The sequence below is a fragment of the Pongo pygmaeus genome, chromosome 21 (genome assembly GCF_028885625.2).
Source record: "Pongo pygmaeus isolate AG05252 chromosome 21, NHGRI_mPonPyg2-v2.0_pri, whole genome shotgun sequence".
In the NCBI taxonomy this organism is placed as follows: domain Eukaryota; kingdom Metazoa; phylum Chordata; class Mammalia; order Primates; family Hominidae; genus Pongo; species Pongo pygmaeus.
In genome coordinates this window covers 65,179,136-65,193,257 of record NC_072394.2, presented here as the reverse complement: position 1 = coordinate 65,193,257, position 14,122 = coordinate 65,179,136, and the positions used below count along the sequence as shown (strand labels likewise).

At 62.9% G+C, this 14,122-nt stretch overlaps 1 protein-coding gene across 1 annotated transcript; it reads left to right on the top strand.

Annotated features, from left to right (window-relative positions):
• Positions 1-807: 807 nt before the first annotated feature.
• GATA5 (GATA binding protein 5) lies at positions 808-13,845 on the top strand. Its single transcript, XM_054467656.1, has 7 exons — positions 808-873; positions 1,262-1,805; positions 3,196-3,371; positions 10,164-10,289; positions 10,936-11,023; positions 11,391-11,515; positions 12,351-13,845. Exons 2-7 carry the CDS (start codon positions 1,283-1,285, stop codon positions 12,504-12,506), a joined length of 1,194 nt encoding a protein of 397 aa, XP_054323631.1. The 5' UTR covers positions 808-873; positions 1,262-1,282; the 3' UTR covers positions 12,507-13,845.
• Positions 13,846-14,122: the final 277 nt, after the last annotated feature.

The window sequence follows — 14,122 nt, the reverse complement described above, 5'->3', positions numbered from 1 at the left end:
GCGGCAGCGACGCCTCCATGCAGCCCTCACCGTGAGTGCGAGCGGGGCACGGTTCCCTGACCTTGGTCGCTTCCTACCCGCCCCCCCCCCCCCCCGCATTTCTGGCGCCTGGAGGAAACTCTTCCCGAGTCCCCCAGAGCCGGCTGAGAGCCCCACCGGGGTTGGGGCCTTCGAGCCTGGCACCCAGATCGCGCCTTAGAGGCTGGACCCTGCTCACCTCCCACTGGGACTCCGAGCCTCGTGGCCCCGCTTGCTCAGAAACAGAGGAAATCGCGGGGCTCCCGCCAGTGCACCCCGTCCCAGTCCAGCGACCCGAGCCGGGCCGTCCCTATGGAAGCCGGTTCCCTGCACCGAGCCCCGGGTGCGGCCACGCAACGAGGGGGCCCACGGGGTTCCACCGCCGCGTGTCCATCGGTGAGCGGGGCCGGGATCACCGACTCAGCCACCAGACACGGAGCCCGTCTTTAGGCCAGCCTTCGGCGGGGGCCCGGGCAGGGAGAAAGAGGGCTCGGGACTCGCACAAACTTGGAGAAGTCTCTGCGCCCGACTCCCCGGGGCCCACGAAGCCCTCGGCCCGCCTGTCTAGCTGCACTGGTCCGGGATCCGCGCTGGCCGCCCCGTGTCGTGCGTCCTTGTCGCCAAGCCCCGCGAGCAGGGCCTGCCCGGGTCACGTGGCTCTGCGGCCCGAGCCCCAGCGCTGACCCCGCGGGGAAGGAGGGGCGGGCGCGGGGAGGGAAGGGGCGGCGCGGCGGGGGCGGGCCGGGGCGGCGCGGAGGGGGCTGCGGAGCATCACCGGCCCGGGCTTCCAGTCTTCGGCCCGCCGGTCGCCGACCCACCGCCACCGCCGTGCCCTCCCGCCCTCCCTGCCCGCTGGTAAGTGCTCCAGCCCGGGCTGCAGCCGCGCGCCCCTCTCCACCCGGCCCCTCCCGGCGCGGCGAGGCCCCGCTCTCCAGGTCCTGCGTCCTGCGGCCGCGCCAGGCCCGTCCTTCCCAGGCCCCCACCGAGCTCACCCCGGGGACCTCCGAGGCCCGGTCGGGGAGGAGGTTGGGCTCGGCGTTATGACTGCCCCGGGGATGACGCGCTGGCCGCTCCCATCCCCAGGGTTCCTCTCCCTCGGGTTCGGGGACCCGCCCCGCGAACGTCTAGGGCTGGGGACTGGGAAGCGCTGCCCGAAGCGGCGGCACCTGCCCGGCACAAGCTCGGGCGCTGGCGGAGGGCGCACAGCTCCCGTGACCTCCACACCTGTCCCTCTTCTCTGCAGGTCAACACCACGCCTGGGAGGATGTACCAGAGCCTGGCGCTGGCCGCGAGCCCCAGCCAGGCCGCCTACGCCGACTCGGGCTCCTTCCTGCACGCTCCGGGCGCCGGCTCTCCGATGTTTGTGCAGCCGGCGCGCGTCCCCTCGATGCTGTCCTACCTGTCCGGGTGTGAGCCGAGCCCGCAGTCCCCCGAGCTCGCTGCGCGCCCCGGCTGGGCGCAGACCGCCACCGCGGATTCGTCGGCCTTCGGCCCGGGCAGCCCGCACCCGCCAGCCGCGCACCCGCCCGGGGCCACCGTCTTCCCTTTCGCGCACAGCCCCTCGGGGCCCGGCAGCGGCGGCAGCGCGGGGGGCCGAGACGGCAGCACCTACCAGGGCGCGCTGTTGCCTCGAGAACAGTTCGCGGCCCCGCTTGGGCGGCCGGTGGGGACCTCGTACTCCGCCACCTACCCGGCCTACGTGAGCCCCGACGTGGCCCAGTCCTGGACTGCCGGGCCCTTCGATGGCAGCGTCCTGCACGGCCTCCCAGGCCGCAGGCCCACCTTCGGTGAGTGCGGGGGCTCCACAGTGTCGGGGCCCAGGAGCTGGCCGAATCCGGGTGCAAACCCGCACCCTGCGAAACGCTCCCCTCATCCTCCCCCACGGTCCGAGCCTCCCTGCCAGGAGCGACACCAGCAGCCCCGGGGCGAGACGAGTAAACCTGGGTAACACCCCGCACGAGAAACACCCATCCAGAATTCTGTTTTAACCTGTCAATGAGAAGGAACATCTATTTCCAAACAGCATTCCGGATTGTGCCAATGTAGAGCCTCAATAGTTAATCGTTTTTGTTTTTGTTTTTGTTTTTTTTTTTGAAAAGTTTTGGAAACGATTTTTATAAAGTCCAAAACACCGGTTTATTTAAGTGGCCACGTTCGTCTCGGTTCTAGGATGTTTACTTATTTTAATTTGAGACCTGGTTTCAGTCGCTTCCCGAGTATCAGTTTGGAGAATCGGATTCTCGGCCTGTGAAGGGAGCGGCTCTTCCCGGTTGCAGCGTAGTCACTTTCTGGCGAAGGCGGCGCCTCTGAGCTCCGCAGGGGCCCATCCCGTCCCTCCGGGACCTTGGAGGCCTCGACACCCAGCTCCGGAGCTGCCTTTGGGACCCCGCAGGCCCTTTGGCGCAGGAAGCGGGCGCAGCCGCAGCCGCAGGACCCCTGGCCCCCGCCTCCCTGGACAGCCCCGCTGCTGGCGCCCACCCCCGGCGGGGCGATGATTGATCCCTGCCCCACCCCCACTCGGCGCCCGGGCCTCCCTCGCGCCGGCGCCGGGCCGGGCCTGGAGGGGACCAGGAAGACCTCCACCCCCAGCCGCACAGTGTGCGAAGCCCGGCCCCAGGGGGCTGTGAGGCGGGGCTGGCCTTCTAAAGGAAGGACACTGGTTGCGACCACAGACAAGCTGACAGAAGACACCTCCTCCACCCTCCCGACCCCCCACCCCTGTCATGGACCCGCTTTGCAGAACAGGAGGACAGCGGGGTTAGCGTTCCCAGGAGAGCCCAGGGGAGCCCAAGAGTGTCTGCCAGATAAAGCCCCTTCATCCCTCCCCTGCCAGTGTAGACACCCCTTCATCCACCTCCCCCGCCAGTGTAGACACCCTGCTTTCTCAGCAGGTCAAACAGGCAGAGGCCAGTGCTGGCCCCTGGTCCCGGAGCCGGGAGTCCCAGGTGTCTGTCTTCAGGTTCTGTTTATTAACACCCCATCCTTGAAAAACCAACCCTAGCGAATTTTATCATATGTGAATTAAAAATTTAAAAATAAGATTAAGTAAGCAAATAAATTTTAAAATAAAATACATTTAAGGCACAAAATTTGTGCCTTAAATTTATTTGTCTGATGAAAGCCGCCAGGCTCCTGGGGAAGGGAGGGCTGGGACCCACCAGCTGCCTGTCCCCTCAGTGTCCGACTTCTTGGAGGAGTTCCCGGGTGAGGGTCGTGAGTGTGTCAACTGCGGGGCCCTGTCCACACCACTGTGGCGCCGAGATGGCACCGGCCACTACCTGTGCAATGCCTGCGGCCTCTACCACAAGATGAACGGAGTCAACCGGCCGCTCGTTCGGCCCCAGAAGCGCCTGGTGAGTTCGGGCTGGACAGAGCGGCGCCTGGGCGCAGTGCTCCCCCGAGGGGACATTTTGCAATCCACCCAGGCGACACCAGAGCCCCTGGGGTGGGGGTAGGGGAGTGTGCCAAAAACAGCCTGGATGCCCACCCTGGTGAGTCAGGTCAGGCTGGCTCAGGTCTTCTCTGAGAGTGCCCAGGGCAGGGCAGGGGACCCCAGTGGGGATGCCAGGGGCCACCAGCTCATAGCGCCCAGCCCTGGGAGCGCTCTGGGGGCCAGGAGCCCAGGCTCTGGAGCAACGGTGTCAGCCGGGCTCAGCTCAGTGCTGGGTCCAGGAAGAGCTGCTGCCAGGAGCCAGGAGCTCAGCCCTATGAGTCGGTGGTGGCTGGCTGTGGCCTGGCCCTGTCTCGGAGGCCTCAAGGTGACCCTACCTGGGAAGGTGGCTGCTGGATACTTGATTGAAGGGCCTTGAAATCTGAAATTGGAGAGTCTTTGTGTCTGTAGTCCCCTCGGGGAGCACTTTCTACCCATATTTCAGGGACCGCAGGGACATCAGGTTTATGCCTGTCCTCTGCCTCATGGGCAAAACTTGTTTTCACTTTTGGTTCTTCCTGGCTTGTGGCTGAGCAGGGAGTGGGGGACTCTGGAGCCCGGACTTTTGCCTCAGGCAGGGCACAGTCCCCAGAGGCTGGAAGAAGCTGAAAGTTACTTTGTTCTATACGTTTTCCCAGGCAAACCTTTACTTTCAAGTAATTTTACAAATAAGGATTTGGGGTGTTGATGTCATTTGCAAGTTATCTAAAATTGAGGAGGCCACAGTGGCCCCTGGGTCAGAAGGCTGAGCAAGGGTATGTTCCTGGGCACCAAGCCCTCCTCTGCTGGTGGGGTGGATTCCACGTGGGGTCGATCAGCCAGTTCCCGCCGTCACCCTGGGTGGAGGCCAGCCCTCCTGCCGCTGTCCTGCGGGGTGGCTGTTCTAGATGCCTGGATTCGCGCCCTGTGCCGGTGCAGCTCTGTACATTCCTCAGTTACAGGCTGAGGGGAAATCCTGGGGCCCTGGGCTATGGGGGACCAGGACCTGAGCGTGGGAGGTCCCAGTGGAGCTGGTGGTGGGAAGCAGGACCACAGGCCGGGGGCGGCCGTCACTTTTCTTCCTTGGAGCTGGCCTAGGGCCTGGGGCTCTGCAGGCCCAGCCTCCTCCTGTGCCTGCCTCTCGGAGGGAAGGCTCCTAGGAGTCCATCCCCCTGTTGGCTTGTTTGCTTCTGTGACTATGCCTGTGCTCGCAGGTGTGCTGTTCCAGCCTGGTGTCCATGTGGTCCTCACTGAGGGGTTAACCATTGAGGTGAAGAAGGGGTAGGGGCCAGGCACGGTGGCTCATACCTATAGTCCCAGAATTTTGGAAGGCTGAGGCAGGAGGATTGCTTAAGCTCAGGAGTTCGAGACCAGCCTGGGCAACATAGCAAGAACCCATCTCCACTAAAAATTAAAAAAAAAATAGATTAGTCAGACATGGTAGCACACACCTGTGGTCCCAGCTACTCAGGAGGCTGAAGCAGGATGATCACTTGAGTCCAAGAGTTCAAGGGTATAGTAAGCTATGATCACACCACTGCACTCCAGCCTGGGCAACAGAGGGAGACTCTGTCTCTAAAAATAAATAAATTGGTCCTGTGCAATGGCTCATGCCTGTAATCCCAGCACTTTGGGAGGCTAAGGCAGCAGGATCACTTGAGCCCAGGAGTTTGAAACCAGCTTGGGCAACATAGGGAGACCAGGTCTCTACAAAAAATTTAAAAGTTAGCCAGTCACGATGGCACACACCCATGATCCCAGCTACTTGAGAGGCTGAGGCAGGAGGATCTTTTGAGCTGAGAGGCTGAGGCTGCAATGAGCCGAGATGGCACCGCTGCACTCCAGCCTGGGCAACAGAGCAAGACCTCATCACAAAAAAAAAAAAAAAAAAAAATTGTAGTTGAAATAACTTCTGTTCTCTTTAATTCAATTACATTTTAAGTTAAATTAAATTAATTTTTTAAGTTAGATTCAATTAATTTTTTTTAAAAAGAGAAGTGGTAGGGAGCTCAGCCCAGCTCCTGTGAGACTGCAGCCCAGACGTCCCTTCCCCACCCTCACTCATGCAAAGGGCTGCCCCTCCTCTGGCTGTATCCACTCTCCCCCTGCCAGGCCTTGAACTGGGCACCAGGACACACTGGTGTCAGGAGGAGCTGCTAGGAGGGAGCCCCTCCTGCTGCCCTGCCCTGGGTCTTCCAGCTGGGCAATACCTGTGTCCAGTTGGATCCCAGACTCCTGGGCTGGGGCATCTCGTAGACAGTTCCCCAGCTCTTTGAGCCTTTGTCTCCTCATGTGAGAAGTGGGGAGAGGAACTTGGAACCGTTCACGCCTTGCTGTGAAGATTAAATTAGCTGGTGTTGTGTGCTTCGGCCTTGGCTCTGAGGATGGGCTGATGGGGACCCTTGGTGTGATGAGGCCTCCATTCCCTGGTCTGGGGGATGCAGGGTGGGCTTTGGGGTGCCTCCTGGGGGAGGACCCTGTTTACTGTCCATCTTGCCAATATCAGAGGCCTCGGAGGGTGGGGACCACCGTGTCCTCTCCCCATGGTCTGGCTCTGTGCGTGGACACAGTTGGGAGCTCTTGGGCCTCAAGCAGCCCACCCCCAAGAACGATGAAGCCCCGGCTGAAGCCTGGGGCCCGGCAGCCAAGGGCAGTGCGGACAGCAGACCTCCTAGCCCAGGGCCACCTCTGGCACCAGCTCCAGGAAGTAGCCCAGTGTCGCATGGAGCCAAGCGTCCCTTCCCGCTAAGCAAGCCTGGTCCTTACCTGGAGTCAGGCACCTAACACCCACCCAACCCCAGGGTTTCCTTCCTTCGAGCCCCTCACAGACCCACGTCCCCAAGTCAGTTTGTCCTCAGCCAGCAAGGGGCATGGGCACTGTATCAAGTGCTTACTGCATCTCCCCTTTTGAATTGGAGACATCCCAGCCACTTACCCGTCCCCAAGGCTCAGACTCTGCGGCACAGCAGCCTCTGGTTGTCCACGGCCCAGTCTTCCATCTCAGAGGAGGCTGCTGCGCTGCGGGTCGCTGTGACCTGCACCTTTACTCCGAAGTGTTTCCCGGCATGTGCACTTCGTCCCTCCAAGCCAGGCTCGAACCTCCTTCCCCCTCCCGCCCTCCTTGAATTTCCGCCAGCACCGGCCCGGGCCCAGCCCTGCCCAGAGCCTGATTTATTTGGATGTCTCAGATGCACACAGGGCCTGGTGCTTAGAGCGGCTCTGCTGCGCGCAAGCAGGCTTTGAAGTCTGATTTCTTTTGAAAAGAATCGACAAAAAAGAAAAACAAAATGCGGCCAGGAGAGAGGCCTGGGGGGCAGGGTGCTGAGCGTGGCCAGGCCAGGCTGCTTGTTGGGTAGTGAGGAGGGGACAGATGAAGGCATTGTCGAGGTATGGTGGCACAGGGAGCCCCAGCGCGGGCAAGCTGCTGGGAGCGTGTCCCCGAAGTATCTGGCCAAGGGGGGCGGTTCTGTCCACCCTGGGCCTCTCCAGTTTCCTCTGGTCCCGCAGCTCCTCTGAGCCTCAGTCTCCCACCCGTACAATGGCAATCTGGTGAAGATTTAGGAAAGGGTAGGTGAAGATGCACTTTGAAAAGTGTTGTGAGGTCCATGTTTTTTCCATTTTCTTAATTTGATAGACATGAAACATGCTCACTGTGAAAACATTCAAGGTGGGTTCCAGGTGTTTCCCTGGCACTCGCAGGGGTGCAGGTGAGGGGCGTGCCCACTGCTGGGGGCTGTCCCAACCCACACACATCCTGCGCGCCCCACCTTGTTTCTCTCCACAACCCGTGTCTCAGACGTGGCTCCGTCGGGGCATGCTGGCAGCTGTGGGGGGACATGTGGAGTGTGCTCATGTGTGTGCACCCCTATCTGTGTGTGCTAAGGGGCGATGGCCGGTCCCAGACCCGAGGGTCCCGCCAGTTCAGGGAAGAGGACGGGCCTTGGGCCATGGATGCCCCTCAGTCTGAAGGCAGAGACTGCTGGGGCACAAGGAGGGAGTCAGCAAATAAACTCCAGGCCACATACGGTTCCATGTGATTTCAAATAAACACAAATATTTTAGCACTCATGTCCCAAATACTGCAGGAGACAAAGGATTCATCATGTATCAGAAATTCACATTTACCTAGGCATGCTGGGTCGATCCGTCTCGCAGCCCTGGGGGAGATTTCTTTCCACTTCAGGAAGACAGACGGATGGGTGGGTGTCCGAGAGGTGGGAAGGAGACCGTGCCTCATGCTGGACAGTGGCCTGAGGCCACCAAGAAAGCAGCCAGAGCACCTGGCACCTGATGAGGATAGAAGAGAGGGAGGCTGGACCAGACTCAAATCCTGTCCAGTAACAGTAGCTGCTTCTAGACCCGTCAGGGTGTGGCGGGGGGCATCCCAGGGAGAGACACCAGCTGGGGGCCCTGGGTGACCTCAATTGCTCCTGCACGTAGGGTGCCCACCATCCAGCTGGGACCAGGCACCGTCTCCCTTCCAGCTCTGCTGGGGCCTGGGCTGGGCCCTCCAGCGTGAGCACAAGTCTCACTCCCAGCATCCCCGCAGAGAGACCACTGGAGACCCTGAGTGGCTGGATGCTGTCGGCCCAGGATGGGAGACATTGTCCTCCCCAGTCAGGCCAGGAGATGCAAGCTGAGGCACCTCTCAAGCCTCCCCAGCCTCACTGGCCTGGCCCCCTCCTTTCCTTTCTGCCCCTTTGTCATGGAGCTCAGGACAGGGTCCTGCCTGGAGACAGGAGGCCTGGCCCCAGATGAAGCAGGGGCAGCATTCCCAGAGCCTTTGGCAGCTGTGGCTGGGGGTCGAGGAGGCCTTGAGTTTGGGGGCTGGCTGGTGCTCAGGGCTGCAGGGAGGCCCCCACTCTCCCACTCAGGCCTTTGACAGGGCGGCCTGTGCCCTTGGCAGCAGCCTGGGGGGAGGGTAGGCAGGAGATGGTCAGCAAGGCCGGCCCTCATCTGATCATAGAGGGCAGTAACAGATGGGGAAACTGAGGCAGGCTATAACAGATGGGGAAACCGAGGCTGGCTGTGTCTGCTAATGGCAGTAACAGACAGGGAAACTGAGGCAGGCTATAACAGACAGGGAAACCGAGGCTGGCTGTGTCTGCTCGTGGCAGTAACAGATGGGGAAACCGAGGCAGGCTGTAACAGACGGGGAAGCCGAGGCTGGCTGTGTCTGCTCATAGAGGGCTGTAACAGATGGGGAAACCGAGGTGGGCTGTAACAGACAGGGAAGCCGAGGCTGGCTGTGTCTGCTCATAGAGGGCTGTAACAGACAGGGAAGCTGAGGCTGGCTGTGTCTGCTCATAGAGGGCTGTAACAGATGGGGAAACCGAGGTGGGCTGTAACAGACAGGAAAACTGAGGCTGGCTGCATCTGCTCACGTAAGTAACAGACACAGGCGGGGAAGCTGAGGCTGGCTGGGTCCACTCAGCCCTCGTCCAGGATGGATTCTTTTCCCCTAGTGTAGCTGGCTCACTTGTGACTGCTCTCTGGCTCTGTCCTGGCTAGAGAATCTGGGGGCATGGCTTTGAGTGTGGGGGCTGCGTCCTCATGGGCTGCGTCCTGTGCCTGAGGCACACTGATCGTCTGGCCCTGGCTGCCGCCGGGAGGGCAGGACAGAGCTCCTGCAGAGCCACCACTGTGATCCTGGCAAGAGAGGCCGGGGACCTGGATCAGGCAGGGGCTGTGCAACCTGAGGGAGGGGGACCGATGGGGTCAGGGTAGGGGCTGGGGGTAGAAACAGCAGCCCCCCGGGGAGAACCACGTCTGGGGACAGGTGGCTGGGAAGGGTGGTGCCACCAGCAGAGCTGTGCTCTGAGATTCGGGAAAGGGCTTCAAGTCTGAGGTGCCTCTGGGGCCCTGGGCTGGAGCTCCCAAACACCACCACCCTCCAAGCACCAACCTGTGAGGCCAGTGGGAGAAAGGCTGGCTTGAGCTGGTGGGAGGCCCCTGGTCCGCCTTCAACAGGGACTCCCCAGGCAGCCAGCTCCGAGCCTCCCAGGCCTCCCTCGGTTCAGATTCCTGAGCCCCAACTGAGCTCACAGACTGGGGCCCTGGAGGCTCGGGACCTCTGATTGGACCCGGGTCTGCCAGATTGGGGGTCAGTCTCTACTGAGGGCCACAAGAAGGAGGGAGGCAATGTTGGAGCCTCTGGAAGGTTCCAGATGGGTCCAATCTTGCTCCAACACCAGGCGCAGTGCACAGCAATGGGGAGACATAGGCAGGTGGGACCCAGAGCCCTCAACCTGTGTCCGGTGGGGCCCCCCGGCCTGGGAGGCAGGTGTCCAGGGGGACCACAGGCCCTGATGCTTGCTGTGTCCTGGCCTCCGGGCAGCCCTGTGGCCTTGGAGTGCTGCTCCACTGCAGAATCGTGGGGTCCAGGCGCAGGGTTGGTGCTAAAAGGGACAACAGGAAAACCATTGCCATGTCTAGGTGCCTGGCCCCCACGGGCTCTGAACCCCACAACTGGCCTGTGGTGGGTCTGTTATCACCCCCTTTTTACTGGGGGGGAAACTGAGGCCCAGGAAGGTAAAGTTACCTTTCCCAGGGCTCGAGAGCATGTCCAGGCAGAGCTGCCAGGTGGGTCCATTGCAGAGCTCACAACCTTCATGCTCCAAACACCTTCTCACTGGGTTCTGCGTGGCCGCAAGGCCAACCTGAGTCTCGCTTCCGTCCCCCTGCTCCAGCCGCACACCCGGCCTGGGGCTCACTCCAGTCTCCCTTGCCCCCACAGTCCTCGTCCCGCCGCGCCGGCCTCTGCTGCACCAACTGCCACACGACCAACACCACGCTGTGGCGGCGGAACTCGGAGGGGGAGCCCGTGTGCAATGCCTGCGGACTCTACATGAAGCTGCACGGGGTGAGTGTGGTCCCCGGGGCAGGGCGGGGAGCCCGTGTGCAATGCCTGCGGCCTCTACATGAAGCTGCACGGGGTGAGTGTGGTCCCCGGGGCAGGGCGGGGAGCCCGTGTGCAATGCCTGCGGCCTCTACATGAAGCTGCACGGGGTGAGTGTGGTGCCCGGGGCAGGGCGGGGAGGCCCCTGTCCAGCCTCCTAGCGAGCGCCCTCCCCACTCCCAGACCAAGAGGCTGGGGAGGAGCCGGCAGGATGGCTATTGGACCCTGGGCTGTTTTACACACATGTCCCGGCCGACAGCAGCACCACCCCCGGGGGCCCGGGCTATTCCTATTACACTCACGGCACAGACGCGCTGACTGAGGCTCACCACAGCCATTCAGCCTGGGCCAGACAAGGACACTGCTCCCGCCCTCTGGGCACCCCTGGTGCCTTCTGGCCCCTGGCAGCTCTGTCGGACGGTGGGATGGGCATCCAGCTCCACGGGCTCCCCCTCACCCAGCCCAGCTGGCAGCTGACCCACCAGGGCTGTGAGGACACAGCCAGCTTCAGGAGTGACCGGCTCTGGGGGGCTGGAATGAGGGGGTGCTGTGCAAGGGGCCCAGGGTGAGCAGCGATGGGACCAGCCTCCACCCTCGCCACCCCTGCCAGGTGCCGCGGCCTCTGGCTATGAAGAAGGAGAGCATCCAGACGCGGAAGCGGAAGCCAAAGACCATCGCCAAGGCCAGGGGCTCCTCAGGTGCGTGGCCAGGCCCCGCGGTCAGCCCCCCTCCTGCAGGGTGGCCTTCAGTGCCCCCGGTTCCGTCATGAGAGCTGTGTGTTTGGTTCAAGCACGGTCCTCTGGAAGTCCAAATGCCCCTAGCTCTGCCCTGTGGTGACCTTGCTGGAGGGGTGTGGGGTGCCAGGGTGGCGACGGCATGTGGGCAGCAGGGGCAGAGGTGGGGCCAAGGAAGCCATGCCCGGCCCCACCACCCACGCCTGCAGTGTGACCGTGAGGAGTCTCCAAACCTCTCTGGGCCAGGGCCAGAGGAGACCTGGCTACATGGCAGGAAGGGGAAGTGAGGCCACACCTGACCCCTCTGTAAACACCCACTCTTCCCTTCCAGGATCCACAAGGAATGCCTTGGCTTCCCCATCTGCTGTCCGCAGCACTGACAGCTCAGCAGCCACTTCGAAAGCCAAGCCCAGCCTGGAGTCCCCAGTGTGCCCTGGGCCCGGCACGGGCCCCCAGGTAAGGGGGCGGGCTGGGGTGGGGTGCCCAGAGCTGGGGCCCCTGTGCTTCCCTGGCCAAGTCAGATCCCATCAGAGCCCCTGGGAGCCTCTTCCAGCAGGTGGGCTGGACACACCGGCCGCCTTTGGCCATCAGTATGGTGGCCCTTCCCCTAGAGCTGGCTCTGTGCCAGATGTGGGCGGAACCCCAGTGCCTCATGAGGCGTCCCCCATGCCATTCCAGGGCATCAGGGGGTCCCTAACGGCAAATCCTGGTCATGGGAGCTCCTGACCTAAGAGGCCACAGCTTCCCCCAGCCCTCCAACCCCCAACCCCCCATGCCCCACGCCCCACGCCCCACGCCACATTCTCACACCCCGCGCCCCGCACCCCGCGCCCCACGCCGCACGCCCCACGCCCCGCGCCCCGCGCCCCACGCCCCACGCCCCGCGCCCCGCGCCCCACGTCCCACGCCCCGTGCCCCGCGCCCCACGCCCCACACCGCACGCCCCGTGCCCCACGCCCCACGCCCCACGCCCCACGCCTCATTCTCACGCCCCGCGCCCCACGCCGCACGCCCCGCGCCCCGCGCCCCACGCCGCACGCCCCACGCCGCACGCCCCGCGTCCCGCGCCCCACGCCCCGCGCCCCGCGCCCCACGCCCCACGCCGCATTCTCACACCCCGCGCCCCGCACCCCACGCCGCACGCCCCGCGCCCCACGCCCCACGCCCCACGCCCCACGCCCCACACCCCACACCGCATTCTCACACCCCACGCCGCACGCCCCGCGCCCCGCGCCCCACGCCCCGCGCCCCACGCCCCACACCGCATTCTCACGCACTCCTGTCCCTGCAGGCCTCCGGCCAGGAGAACGACTCCCTTGCCCCCGGCCACTTGGAGTTCAAGTTCGAGCCTGAGGACTTTGCCTTCCCCTCCACAGCCCTGAGCCCCCAGGCTGGCCTCAGCGGGGCTCTGCGCCAAGAGGCCTGGTGTGCGCTGGCCTTGGCCTAGGTCCCCAGGCCAGCCCATGTCAGGGGAACAGCCCGGAACAGAGCACCCACTGAGTCACCTCCGTGCCTGCTTTGCTCCAGCATAGCAGAGAGCAGCAGGCCCCCCAAGCCAGAGACTGGGTCTCCTGGAGTCTCCACACAGTGGTGGGGAGGCCTTCTGGACAGACGGCAGTCGGGCCCCAGAGCAAGAAGGCTGGTGAGGGAAGGGCTCAGCTTCCCACCACACGTACAGCAAGGGACTCCCCAGGTGCGGCCCAAGGCTCCGGACCACACTGGCCCCCTGCGGCGGAGGCCAACGCAGGGCACCGCCGCCAGCTTGAATTCCGTCATCAACGCTCACCGTCAATATGTTTACAAGTTGTAGCAGTTGGGGAAAAACAATCAACCTCCCAGTGTAAAACCAAGATTCCCAGTGAAGCACCTGAAGCCAAGCAGGGGAGAGGAATGAGGGGAGCAGCTGGACATGGGCCTCCTGAGGCCCCTCCTGAGGGGCTGTCCTTCATTGCCCACATGGATAGACGGAGCTGTGGTGCAGAGAACTTTTCCCGCAACGGGTGCAGGACTGCCAGGGATAGGAGTGCGGGCCGTGCACGGTGCCAGGATTCCGCCGAGGGGAAGCCGCTCATATTGCAGTCATCACAGACTTACGCACTTGTTTGGACAGTTTTTCCAGAGGGGATGGGAAAGGGCCTTGTTCCAGCTGAATCTGTGTATCATGACCATTTCTGACAGGCAGAGTGAATTGTCTGGTAGCCCTGTCCTGACCCATCCAAGCGCTGTTGGGGCTGGTGGCGACGTGGCCACGTGTCCTGGCGTATCTGGGGCCACGCAGTTTAGTCTCTTGTCCCAGGAGAATTGTTAGTGACCCCTCTTTCTCTTGCAAGCCCCCTCCACACTGGGTTGGATGATACCTTAATGGGTGACGCTGGCGAGAGGCAACCTGCCTGACGCAGCTGTGAATGGCCCGTGACGTAACGTCGGGAGGCCACAGGGAGCGGAGGAGCGGGGCAGGCAGCCACAGCGCCCTGCGGGGAGCACATCCTCACCTCCGTCCGGCTGCCCTTCAACGACAAGCCCTGATTTTTCCAGCAATGCCAGAAACCTGGATTTTAAGTCTTCCAATTTGATTCAAAAATATTTTTAACATTGTGAGCCAGCTAGACCCCCAGCGCACCACCTCATATTGAAAAACAGTTGTCTGGCACCAGCTTCGGGAGTGTGTCCATTCGTCCTGAAACTGTCCCTCCAGAGTTCTTCCAGCCCCATTTCTATGCGATGTCATCTTTTCTAAAACAGACAAATGAAGGCACAGGGAGAGTGAAATAAAGCCTTGAACCTCACCCACTCTCCTTTCCCCCGCCCTTCACCCGTGGGGTCTCCCATCTCCCCCCGCCCATCACCCGTGGGGTCTCCCGTCTCCCCCCGCCCTTCACCCGTGGGGTCTCCCGTCTCCCCCCGCCCATCACCCGTGGGGTCTCCCGTCTCCCCCCGCCCATCACCCGTGGGGTCTCCCGTCTCCCCCCGCCCATCACCCGTGGGGTCTCCCGTCTCCCCCCGCCCATCACCCGTGGGGTCTCCCGTCTCCCCCCGCCCATCACCCGTGGGGTCTCCCGTCTC

Excerpts from the sequence above, each read along its gene's own strand:
- GATA5 (XM_054467656.1), top strand. The coding sequence starts at position 1,283 with ATGTACCAGAGCCTGGCGCTGGCCGCGAGCCCCAGCCAGGCCGCCTAC. Across the intron at positions 3,372-10,163 it reads TTCGGCCCCAGAAGCGCCTG|TCCTCGTCCCGCCGCGCCGG; the intron begins GTGAGTTCGGGC and ends TTGCCCCCACAG. Across the intron at positions 10,290-10,935 it reads TCTACATGAAGCTGCACGGG|GTGCCGCGGCCTCTGGCTAT; the intron begins GTGAGTGTGGTC and ends CACCCCTGCCAG.